This window comes from Amphiura filiformis, chromosome 4, assembly GCF_039555335.1.
Source record: "Amphiura filiformis chromosome 4, Afil_fr2py, whole genome shotgun sequence".
Classification (NCBI taxonomy): domain Eukaryota; kingdom Metazoa; phylum Echinodermata; class Ophiuroidea; order Amphilepidida; family Amphiuridae; genus Amphiura; species Amphiura filiformis.
In genome coordinates, this window is record NC_092631.1 from 13,400,072 (window position 1) to 13,413,468 (window position 13,397).

General features: G+C 36.9%; 1 protein-coding gene across 1 annotated transcript in view; it reads left to right on the forward strand.

The window, feature by feature from the left end:
- Positions 1-10,208: 10,208 nt before the first annotated feature.
- LOC140150564 (potassium voltage-gated channel subfamily KQT member 1-like) overlaps positions 10,209-13,397 on the forward strand; it is a 299,462-nt gene continuing 296,273 nt past the window's right edge. The window contains 1 exon segment of the mRNA XM_072172598.1: positions 10,209-10,879. Coding sequence (XP_072028699.1) covers positions 10,542-10,879 — 338 coding nt within the window. The 5' untranslated portion in view covers positions 10,209-10,541.

Genomic DNA, 13,397 nt, shown 5'->3' on the forward strand with positions numbered 1-13,397 from the left:
ACGCCTCCGACCTCTGATTATCCTTGCTGAATTGCACCAATAGAGGGCCTATTCTAGCTCCTCTCACTCCCAGATAGGTAAAGACACAGATTAATAAAAGATAAATAGCCACCTCGTTACACTACCCCCAACGAACAAAAACATTTCGTCCCCGAAATGGGAACTAGGGGTACTGTAAACCGGGACTGTAAAACACTAAACTACCTCCAACACATTCTCCCCACAGAAGCTCTATAAAGAAAAATCCCTTTTCATGCGGATACTCTGTGCTTAATTTGAATGATAGCATGTATTGTCACTAAACGAAACCTTGCATTGCCATTCCCATGCCATAAACACGTATGCTCCAATTTTAAGCTTACTAAACAAACCCAATTTGAATGCAATGCTAAGCTTTCTGTTATTGATTGTAAGAAAATCTGTGTTTATTAATAAAGAAATATGACAAGAGAGACATGATTTTTGTGTCCTTACATTTACCATGAGTATGAGGTTCTTTTCTCACTTTCAGCATACAATTTACTATGGTACCAGAGAATATACATGTAATTTGACAAGGTTCTCTAGTTATGGAACCACTTTGATATTTCCTATCAATATTTGAAGATCATCCTGAAATTAGTTACAAAGACCAGACGAAGCTGTACACATTATAAAAGGGTATCCAAAATATTCAATAGGCTTTTTATGCCTCGCCAATGCCAAAAACCTGACATTAATAAAATAAAGGGACCTGAATGTGACAAATCACAGACTGTAGCAGTCTATGCACAAATGCCCAAGCACACAATTAGCATTTAGGTAGCGTGTACTGTGCCGTACACCTACAGACTTTTAGGGACCATCTCACTCAGCACTACTGCTTTTAAAAAGCCTAGCATTACCTAGGGCTAGGGCTTAAGCTTACATAGTCTTCGTCTTGTCTTTAATAACACCTTAATTACTGAGGTTCAGGACTAAGTGAAATTCCTATCATGTATATAAAAACAATGTTAATACTCATGGGGGAGTGACAACTGACAATATAGAGGGAAGGTGCGTGGGTTGACATGTCTACTCAGCTTGAGAATTTGAAGGACCTTACGCCATGCAGTAGCGTCTTTAGCCCAAACCTTTTCCAAGTAGCGATATAGTGTCACTTCTATGCCAACTAGCATTTCCGTGCAATAAACGCCCAAAGGTGTTTAATAAAAAGAATCCTAAGAAAAGTATCACTAAACAGTTTAAACAAGACCTAAATTAGAGATGTAATTTTGGATGTAGACATGTTCCCGACTCCACCTTTCCCCATCTGCCTGGTGCTAGCAGTCTGTTCTCGTCATGCACCCCAATGCAATTCAGCAACGAAATTAGTAAAATAGCAAAAGAAATTACCTCCCTCCCGTCGGGTCTTTTGGGCCGACCCATTCGCCACCAATTGATCACATACCTGCAATTATTTACTAATCCCTGAAAATCAGACCTGTACTTTTTATAAACACCAAAAAGTCCGAAAGTGAGAAACACAACTGGTCTGGATGAAGTCTTCAGGACGAGTGTCCAGAAAGCGTCCAGTTTTTGGACCATTTGCATAAAGCCCTGATTGGTCAGAAGTTACATGTGACCTTGACCGTGACCAATCGGGGTCAAAGATATAATAATAAACCACGCCTCCCGACCTCTGATTATCCTTGCTGAATTGCACCAATAGAGGGCCTATTCTAGCTCCTCTCACTCCCAGATAGGTAAAGACACAGATTAATAAAAGATAAATAGCCACCTCGTTACAATACATATACTGGTTTTGTTTTTTAGATAGACTGTACTTGTCTTAGAGCTTCCACATATCACTATTTTGGCCCATGATTGAGGTAAATTCTGCTTTTCCTTTGCCCTCCAGATTTTCTCTTTCATTTTTTGTCAGAGGGGCACTTTTTTCTTTCATTTTTTGACAGGGGGCACTCTCATCCCCCACTGGCTACCCTATAAGCCATATTGCTGGTGTTTATAGTAAGGAGCTTCATAGAATATATACATCAAAGTATGGCCGGATTTACCATTGGGCCAGATGGGCCCGGGCCCCCAAAATGCATCTTCCTTTTTAGCCCCAAAACACCATGATTTGGGCCAAAAGAGTAAAATTGACCAATTTGTGCGCACTTTGCGCGCACTGGCCAGTTATATAGCAAATTTCACCTTCATTTTGGGCTAACCTAGTCTGAATGTGGAATCTTTTTCGTGCCCTTTGTGTGCAAATTTCCTAGCTAAATCTCTCCCTTTAAATTATAATGCTCACGTCGACACCGTCGATCTATAGGCCTACCAACCAAAACTTGGCCACTTAAGTGCACATACCTTCATCCCGGTGAGTTGGGGGCCTCCAAATTTTGGCCTGGCCCAGGGCCCCCAGAAAGGTAAATCCGGCCCTGAGTACCATACATCTACTCCCACTATAAACACGCTTTTATGTAATTTAGGTATCAGCAGAGATGATGTCAGTGACCGTGTCACCTACATGGCGTTGTAATTCCGATTATGCAATACACGTCATGGTATTTGTGTTGGGGATTTTTTGCCACACTTACGCATATATCCAATCAGAAATGGTGTCAGAGAGCACAGCCTCCCCAAATGGCAACACATGAACTCTGCTATTAGAGATAGCTACTGATGTTACACAATTTGGACACCAATATCTACCACAGACACTTTGCACTGAAGATGTGGGACAGCAAACTAAAACATGGCAGCAAATTTTATTTGGTTTTGTGGTCAAATTCCAATCATAGATGGATGAAAGGTTGTTGAAAATGAAAAAGACCAAAAAGTTTAGGTCTTTTTGAAGAAAAAAAATGTATAATAGGCCTATTCAATATGAATGGTCAAAATTTTTCAAATGATGGACATTCCTCATATTCAGAATGCAATTTTATTTGTCTGATGCGCTCTCATATCTTCCACAATATTATATTGTGCAAATGTTGCTATCCGATCCCTTAAATGAGTGTAAATAATTTTAAAATCTTTAGAAGCACTTACACTTAGCCTTACGTCATTTGGGGTACCAAATTTGCCACCTTCAGTTACACCATTTAGGGTCTGTATTGAGGGTCATTAGTGAGCATGAATAGCACTTTCATATTCAAATAACCCTCTGGAGTCTTTACCCATAGTATAAGAACATTTTGAATGAAAAATGAATTGATCCACTATCACAGTTGATTTTTGGTAGCCATTGGGCTAACATATAGAGAGTGTGACTTTCAAATGGGATTATTAAAATGAGTTACTCCATTTGAAATTCACACTCCCTGTGTGAAAGATTAAGGTTATGTCTTCCATAGGGGGTGTATGGATTCTAATTACAACAGCCCATTTTGAGTGCATTAAGTAGACTAATGCTTTTGATACTCTGATATAATAGTTGCAATATTTAGTCTCTGTGTGCTTTGGGAATATCTGTTTGTTTTGTTTTCTACTATTGCACCCATTAATATGGGCCGTTGGCACATATCTCAATTTCAAAATTACAGCCGGTGGCCATCGTGAGTAGATCAAATCCTCAAAACGGCACTTGAGTTGAAGCCATCGTCGTGACATGTTGTTAGTTAAGTGATACGATCAGTTTTTTAATTGCTCGGAGGCAATCGAAAGATAGCACTTTTGTATTTTGATGAGAAAATGTCGGGTTTATTAGAGGGCATTTTAATCCATGTGAAATATGGGTAGGATTTAGCGGCCTTAGCTAGCGAGGTCCGGCCTGATGCCGGTGATGATGATGATGATGATAATGGCATTTTTATACAGCCATTTTGCCATTTATCTAACTTTGTGTTACCAATTACCGAGTATACTGCATTTTTTTTCAGGAGTTAGTTTGGCCAAACTGTAAACACAAAATGTTTTTACAAAACTGGGATTTTCTCCAAGAGTGAGAAGTCTTGCCCAAATTTGACCTCACAGATGGATTCATCAAGTCTTTGCCATTCTAAATATGTATACTTTTATATACTTTAGACCAACAATTTATAGTTATGAGGCTCAAAAGTTTCTGTATTTCCAGAGTTTAGACCACCCTTAGTAACAAATGTCAAACTAGGTGCTTTTATACTACCCAGTGTCTCTTTCATGGTAAAAGCGCCCCTTTTGCCTTTAATAACAGATAAATATCAAACTAAGTATGTTTAAATCATCCAGTGTCTCTTTAATGGGAAAAGCAATCCTTTTGCCTTTAATAACAGATAGGCTAAATATCAAACTAAGTACGTTTAAATCACCCAGTGTCTCTTTAATGGGAAAGGCAATCCTTTTGCCTTTAATAACAGATGAATATCAAACTAAGTATGTTTAAATCACCCAGTGTCTCTTTAATGGGAAAAGCAATTCTTTCGCCTTTAATAACAGATAAATATCAAACTAGGTACTTTTAAACTACCCAGTGTCTCTTTAATAGTAAAAGCAATCATTTTAATCTTCTCATTAAATTACGAATTACTAGCCTACATTTTGAAATGAATGAACCATTTGATGGTACATTAATTTTCATAATTTAATTCACTCTCCGATTAATGGAGAGTTTCTATTGCAAAAGCATTTATTATAGTCAAGGTATCTTTCAGCAGATTGTTTGAGAGCTTTCAAGCACAAAAAAATACAGTCCCGTAAAATGTTTAATTATAGCTAGGCCTATATCTCAAAAGTGCATTGAAGTAGCAATGCTCTTATGCTCTACTTCATCCATCTGATAACTTTACAGCCAAGTTGTTTTATTGTTAATTGAGTCACCAAAAAAATTCTCCCTGAAGAGTATTTTGATAACGATAGCTTGTTGGTTTTTTTGCACAGACATACATTATATATTGAAGGAAAATACACTTATGTTGTGTGATCAAGCAAAATCAGTTTGAAGTCGGTCAAATTTCAGTTTTCAATTTTTTGTTGGATTGTAACAAGCATTTTTGAAGCTACATTTTGCAGAAAACACTATTGAAATTAGACAACTAGTTCAAAAGATATGAACAGTTATAGAGTCTCCAAAACAATAGAAAACAATATTTCCTTTGTTTGGCTTATCTCAAGATCAATATTTCTGACTTCCGACTGATTTTGCTTGATCCCATCACATATATGGAAATTAATGTTGATGACTAGAGATATATTTCACATAAATTGGCTCTTCCAGTTGAGATCCTTATATACCTGTTATGGAAGACACAACCTTAATCTCCCACACAGAGGATGTGGATTTCAAATGGGGCTACCAGAATGGGTGACTCATGTGTGGGAGATTAAGATTGTGTCTTCCATAGGGGGTGTATAGATTTTAATTGGAATAGCCTAATTGTACCAAAATAATACAATCAATAATACACATTGCTTACATTAATTTATATATAATCAGTGGCGTAACTAGGGGGGCAAGGGAGGGCAACATGCCCCGGTGCTACCACCAGGGGGCGCCAAATCGGCCTCACTTAAAAAAATATTGAACCGATGCCATTCCCACACCCCCGTGTATAAGATATTCTCAGGTGGGGGTAGGGGCGCTAACTTTGTTTCTTGCTCCGGGTGCTATAATTATAGCATGATGACCACCTTCACAAATCACAAAAAATTCAATATTATTTATTAACATTTTTTCACTATAATGCAAATGGAAACATGGCAATATCATAATTCAATGGATCTTGATTCTGGAAAGTGAAACCAAAATATGAGAGGGATGTCAGCTAAATCTGTATCAATCCTCTGAAGTATGGTTTGATCTATGCAAGCTGAGTTTCAAGTGATGTGACCCCACAGTATCCAAGCACTTAATGTATCAAGTCAAAACCATTTTGATAAGGCCAAACTGTACCAAAAATTAGTCTATAGAAAGGTTTATGAATTGTGCTATTCCGATTGAAATCGGCATTGAGGGATTGAGCAAATCATCTGTGTGCGAAACAAAACCTTTGTTATACACAGAATCAACAGACATTCATTTTGGATTTGAATGTTAACTTGTGTTCAGAGATGGGCAAGTACAGAATGCCATTATATTGTTGGTTGTTATGTGTGTGACGTCGCTTTCATGTGTACTTCAAATATTTTTAGGAGTCAAAATCTTCATATTTTCTGTGGTTGGCTAGTTGAAGAAAAGAATAGTTAGGCATGGTTAATTAGCCTTTTCGAGATATGGTGGACACAATAGAATGGCGCTGCACGAGATGGGTAAAGGCTTTTGAATTTGCCGGGATTTACCCATATTGAAGCCTGTCCTCCTATTGTGTACGCCATATCTCGAAAAGGCTAATTGATCAACACACCATACTTCAATATTAGTACACAATTTTGCTCTTCAAAGTGAAACAAAAAGCAATGATAGAAATAGAATTCCAATCATTGATGGGGAGCAGGTTCAGGGTCATGCATACAAAGTATAATGTGATGAAATTAACCATTCTATTTTGTTGGAATGTTAAGAAAACCATGAATGTTGACTTGAGTTAATTACAACCATCAAGCCAACATGAGCACAATACTCTCTTTCATGTGTCCTTTGATATATTTTTACCAATGGATATATATTTTTACCAATGGACATTTCCAGTTGGAAACCATACACCCCATGGAAGACATGACCTCAATCTTCCACACAGGGAGTGTGAATTTCAAAATAATCTACCTGAATGGGTGACTCCATTTAAAATCTACACTCCCTGTGTGGAAGATTAAGGTCATGTCTTCCATAGGGGTGCATGGATTTCAATTGGAATAACCCAAGGATATTAGCTCGTGTATCCTTCCCCTTAATATTCAATTTAAAAATACTTACCTGCATGCTGTATAAAAATGTCATGAATTTCCTTAGTGTTTTCTATGAGCGCATATTTGTTGATTAACTTTATCCTTCCCCGTTATATTCAATCTAAAATATAAAAAGTCATGAATTCCAGTAGTGTTTTCTATATTTGTTGATGAACTTTAAAAGTACTGTCTGCGATCCATGTGAAAGTGTAAAAATATCTATAATTTGTTGGAAATGTTTAAATATAAAGGGAAGTCTATTGATCAGATGGAAGAAACCAGCCGTAAAGATGAAAATTGTGAAGCGCCATTCAGTCATGCGTGTGTTGCCGAATTTTGTGTCCCTAGAGACATAAGCTGCCAATATTGATTCAAGGGAATATCGCAAGGAGTGTATTGGTTTTTTGTTACAAAACTTCCGTCGCTTATCAGAAAAATGATTACGGATATCTGATCGATAAGTCACTATCGCACCCAGTTGACTTGAAGACAACTTCGTAGCTATGTTGCTAGCAGTGACTTTATGCTGGTAGCGATTGTGGAAGCGCCCCCCCCCTTCCTCCTAATGGGTCACATATTACACTTGCAACTCAACAGAATTTGCAGGCACTTGACTGATTCCCTTTAAAATGCCTCTAGCCATTTTTGAAAACAAAAAACTTTTTTTGTTACCTTTGTGCTTAGATCCCTTTAAGGTGAGCATGTCTTTTAATGAATATCCTAACTCTAATACGTTTTATGTATTGTTCATGCATGTGTCTGTGCGTTTTTCCCCCAGCCATTACCTTGCATTATTTTGATTACCTTTCGGCATGTCTGTGACAGGATCAAGGGTTTATTATGGCTTTATTGAATATGGTCACTATGTGACAATGCCAATGACAATCAAAACCGCTATAGCTCAAGAAAAATACATTAAAAACTAAACACTCTATATCCTGTTTGTGCAGTGGGCTATTGCAGTTGAAAGCCATCCACCCCCTGTGGAAGATATGATCTTAATCTCTCACACAGGGAGTGTAGATTTCAAATGGAGCCACCCATTTAGGTAATCCGATTTGAAATTCACACTTCCTGTGTAGGAGATGAAGGTTGTGTCTTCCATAAGGGGTATATGGATTTCAACTGGAACAGCCCAGTAATTACATACTCTACTATAATAGCTCCCTTTGGTTATATAAATTTTGAGCCACAAAACAAATTTGAAATCCTCTGGGATTTAATTAGCACTAGGCTGTGTGCCTAATGCCAAACTGTGATATGCTCACAGGGATGCCCTCATTTTTCTTAAATGTCTGTTTTTTGCATGATTGTAATGCCCAATAGTGTACTTACATAAAATATTCTGTGAAAGACTAAGCCTAAAATGCTTTAATTACAATAAAGTTTTGAATAAACCTGTGACCCCAGGATGTTCAGTAGATTGACATTGGTGCACTGATACATGATAGGCACTGGAATAAAGAAGCAATTTTTATTGTTTTAGTGAAAACTAACATTTTGTGGGGAAAAAGTACAAATCTATTTTTAATGCAAATCATACATTATTGCTTTAAACAGGACATAATTGTGGGTATTTATTAAAACCTTGTTTTGAAAGGCACTAATTATTATTTTAGTGGTTAAATAATGTGCAAAAAATCCTAACCCTGCTATCTACTGAAGATAGCAATGTCAACTCTGTGCTATCTACTGAAGATAGCAATATCAACTTTGTGCTATCTACTAAAGATAACAATATCAACTATGTGCTATCTACTGAAGATAACAATATTAACTTCATGCTATCTACTGAAGATAGCAATATTAACTTTGCAATATCTACCAAAGATAGCAATATCATTTAATTTGTGCTATCTACTGAAGATAGCAATATCAACTTTATGTTATCTACCAAAGATAGCAATATCAAGTCTTGCTATCTACTGAAGATAGCAATACTAATCTCATGCTACAATATAAAGAACTAAATAAAAATTGCTTGAAACAAAGGTAAAATCCTAGCTACCCATACCACCATAACCAGTTTAATAGACTATTCCAGTTAAAATCCATACACCTCTATGGCAGAGAGGTGTAGTTTCCAAATGGAATTACCTGATTAGGTAACTCCGTTTGAAGTTCATACTCCCTGTGTGGAAGATTAAGGTCACGTCTTCCATAGGGTTGTATGGATTGTAACTGGAATAGCCCAATGATACAAGTGCAATGTGCCCTGACATCAGTGATGAAGATGCGGAAATAACACCTACTCTAAAGGAACTGGACATTAAAGCCAGGCTTTTTGATCAAGACAATATGACAAAGCTAAGGAAGCAATTATATATAGATGGGAAATGCTGCGATGAAGATGGAAAACTTCTGGAAGTGCTGAAGAGATGTGACCTCTATTCAGCACTGCTGTCAGGGGAACATTCTCCTGAACATCAGCAGGATTGTAAATTGCAGCCCCAGGCTCAAAAGAACGGGACAAAATTGACCAAAATATGTGATGTGCATTTTTCCTTTTGGCCTATTTTATGGCAAAGTTATCCTCATTCTGGCCCATTAGCATTAAAATTGTACACATTTTGTCTTAATAAATTAAATTTGTAGCGGGTCAGCAGAATGGTTTTTAATTTTTGCCCTTTCCCTCAGAAAATAAAACACAATCCTGAAACAATATTATATCATGGTCTCCCATCATACCTGACTAAAGTTTCAAAAATAAATTTCAAAAGCATTGTTTTTTGTATAGCTTGCAATTTAAATATGTCAGTGTTTATAACCTGTGCAGCAGATAATGAAATTTTCAATCACAAGTAATAAATTCCAAAATGATTGTGTCCATTTAATTTATTTTGAACAAGAAGATGACTTGCTTTATTGATTGCACAATGTTGTATATCACAAAGTTACCTCCCATATGCAGCAGTGTCCCTTTAGTCTTCACACTGCACATCTGCAAGGTTGATAAAAACAATTTCCCAGCGTAACCCTTTACTAGTCAAGAATTTCACACATGATCCCCAACACTTAATGCAATGGGCTATTCCAGTTGAAATCCATACACCCCCTATGGAAGATATGACTTTAATATTCCATGCAGGGAGTGTGAGTTTCAAATAGGGCTACCTGAATGGGTGGCTCCATTTGAAGTCGACACCCCCTGTGTGGGAGATTAAAGTCATGTCTTCCATAAGGGGGTGTATGGATTTCAACAGGAATAGCCCAATACCACTATGATGGTTAAGAAATGATGAGAGGATTAATGAAATATGAATTTTATGATTAATAGCAACAAAACTCCTCATCCAGGTTATCTTGGTTTATTATACTTGTCGACTCACTTAATGTTAGCGCTCGAGGCACACGCATCACTTGCGATATTCACCCAGTGTACACACACACACACTACTGTGCGATGCTAGACTTTTAAGACTGCAGCATGACAATGATGGTGACCAAATGACTGGAATTTAAAAGTGCATAAAGATATGTGTTGTAAGCAGAGTTGATAATCAAAGGAGATTTGCTGTCTATTTTGGCATATTAGGCTAATAAATATTTAATCTCAACCATCTGCCTGCACAGTGTGCTTGGTAAATGGCTATGCTTCCGTGGCTAGCCGCTGGTTGGTGTCGACATTGGTGCTGATGTTAGTAGCATTCAAGCTTAGCTAGTAGCAGTGTATATTAGTACACATGTTGTGTATAGCAGCAGTAGCGCAGCAGTCAATTTCACTATAATGCTCACTTTTCACTAAGAGTAAGCCGTGAAGCGGAGAGACCAGTATGACACAAGTAAAAAGAGGTAACAGCAAAAGAGATTCAGGGACGGCAGCGGACAGGACAAGTACGGCCACGTCTGACCAAACCGAGATGTCGGATTTAAAAGAAACCACCGATGCCATGGGGGAAGAGAGGGACACTGTAGGCGAAGGTGGGGGTTGTGTAGGGCCAACTGTCCATGCCAGGCTTTTGGAGCCAAGGCTTAGCCTGCTGGGCAAACCATTACACTACCGGCAGATCTCTCGACGCGGTAATTTGAAAATACGAAAAATTCAGACAAGGATTTATAATTTTTTGGAACGTCCTAGTGGATGGATTGCTACTATTTATCACACATTAATGTAAGTGGATTGATTAATTGATTGATTTGATATTATTGATTGAATCTATCAATACAGTTAATAAAGTTAATTTTATTTATAAATGCCTGCAGCATGCATTGTATGCAGTACACAGAATGGTGCATATTTTCAAGCCAGTTCACAGGATAAATAGAATTTTAAATTAAGGTGAACGAAACTACCACATTTGGCAGGATAATTCATTCTAAATTCAGAGTAGGATTGAGCCATGTTAAGTCACTTGTAGTGAATCTGACAGCTCCATAGGACCTGTGGAATATGTGAATGTTGTCCTTGTGTAAACCACAGTGAGACTGTGGGATTTGTTGTGAAAATAGGGGAGGTGATAAGAATCGTTCCTATTCCCAGAGGCTTGGAAAGAATTTAATAATGATTGTGTACTGTTCAGATATAATAAGGATGTCTGATTTGCATGCATGGTTGATTGGTTTTAGTGAGAGATCCGTGATTACATGGGTGAGAGAGAGGGAGTGGAAATAAGAGAGATGGGGGAACGCTAGCTGCTTGATTGGATTACTAGCATGTAGATCAGTACTATCATTATTGACTTCCCTATATGAGGACATTACTACCAGCCATTGATAAACCATCAGAGCTATTGTAAGGATAATCGAATTACCTTCTACATGTCAATGTTTAAGGCAAGTGGGGTGGCAGGAGCAGTGGTGGCACTACAGGGGCATTTGCCCCCCCCCCTACTTTTAAGACCTTGTCATTCTTAAAAACCCCAAATTACGAAAACTTCAACTTTTTGTGGCAATTTTACACAAAATTTGTTGATTCCCCCCCATATTCACTTTTACCCCATGCCCCCTGAAAAAAAACCCTGGTGCAACCACTGGGCAGGAGCTATCTTTTTCCAGTTTTAGCCATTTAACCAAAACACGGCTGTGTAATTCTTAATATTAACACATTATATCAAAATGAAAGTTTTGGGTGTTTTCCTGCTCCCAAGAAAAATAACGTGCATGACACCCCTTATATCAAGCCTTGTGATCTCATTTACAGAACCCATACCGGTACCATATCTCTTGTGTGTCAGCTTTATTTGTGTCAATATTTGCGTGCAAACACTGATATATCGTGTTCTCCTTCAACTCGCCTTAGTCACTTGTTTGACTAACAGTTCACTGTAAACATTGACTATATTTTCTGATATGTAAATGAGGAGCGTTTTGCACCAAACATTTCATCAAGATTTAGATATGATCGATGATACTGACACTGACTCGGCCAATTTAGTTTGAAATGCATACTTACTTGGACAACATGATGGATGGAACACACAGTACCATCCATAAAGCTTAAGCCATGTTTCAGAATCTCACCATGTTTTTTCACTATGGTAGTGTAACTCTCATTCCAGAAAAATACAGTACTAATTTTTTTGGATTCAAAAAATATTATCCTCTTTTGCCAAAATGAAACAGCTCAATCCCAATCCTTTCGTTAGTTAGTTCTAAAAGGCAATAAATGTTACATTTTAATATTTGGTCAATTTTTGGAAATAAGGGCTAAAAACATTTTAGGGTGTTTTTCGTATGCTGTGACAATCAAGTCTGAAGACTTGTACTAAGACTAATTTCAAGTTATGCATTCTAATTGTTGGAAAACACATTTTCTAATCTTTTTCATAACCAATTTTCAAAAAATAACATAAAATATTAAAATGATGAGCCAAGTCTTAGAATTGTGTGACTACAGTTGCAAGAAGAAAACATGCAACAAGCAAAATTGCATATTTGTTGCCATTTTCCCTCAAATTGCACAAATTTGGTTTTTATTTGCCTGTTAGAACTAACTAAAGGATTAGGATTTACCCATGTTTCAAATGGCAAAACAAAATATTTTTGTATATAATTCCAACAAATTATTGCTGTATTTTTCTGGAACCAGGAGTACACCATTTCTGTATTCACATAGTGAACATTAACCACTACGAGTAATTAGATGGTATATTATTTTGATAGCCACCTGACATGTTGACCCATTATCTCTTCTTCTTGTTCATACACATGTCCTAAATGCCTTTTAGTAACAATGCCGAGCATAGCGAAAAAATATTTATAGAGCGTACAAGCAATCAGACAAAACAAACACTATAAAGCAATAATTGAGTTCTGTTTTGTATTTTTGTTAAAAGATCTTAAAATACCTTACATGCAGACATTTTCAAGTGAAATACCATTGTTAATTTTTAGCATTGACAAGCAAGATAGTTTAAATCATATATCAGAGAATTCTGATATATTCTAATAGAAAATAATAAGACTATCATAATTATAGCATCACATAAAAAGCAAAATGTTTGTTTATTTCACTTACCTAATTTATGCTTTCTACTGATGATAGCTAGTAATGTTAGCTTGATGCTATCTACTGAAGAAAGCATCATTAATTTGTGGCATCTACTGAATATACCAATATTATTAATATTATTAACTTCATGTTAATTTCTGAAGGATGGCAATGTTAATTTCATTGCCTTCTATCTACT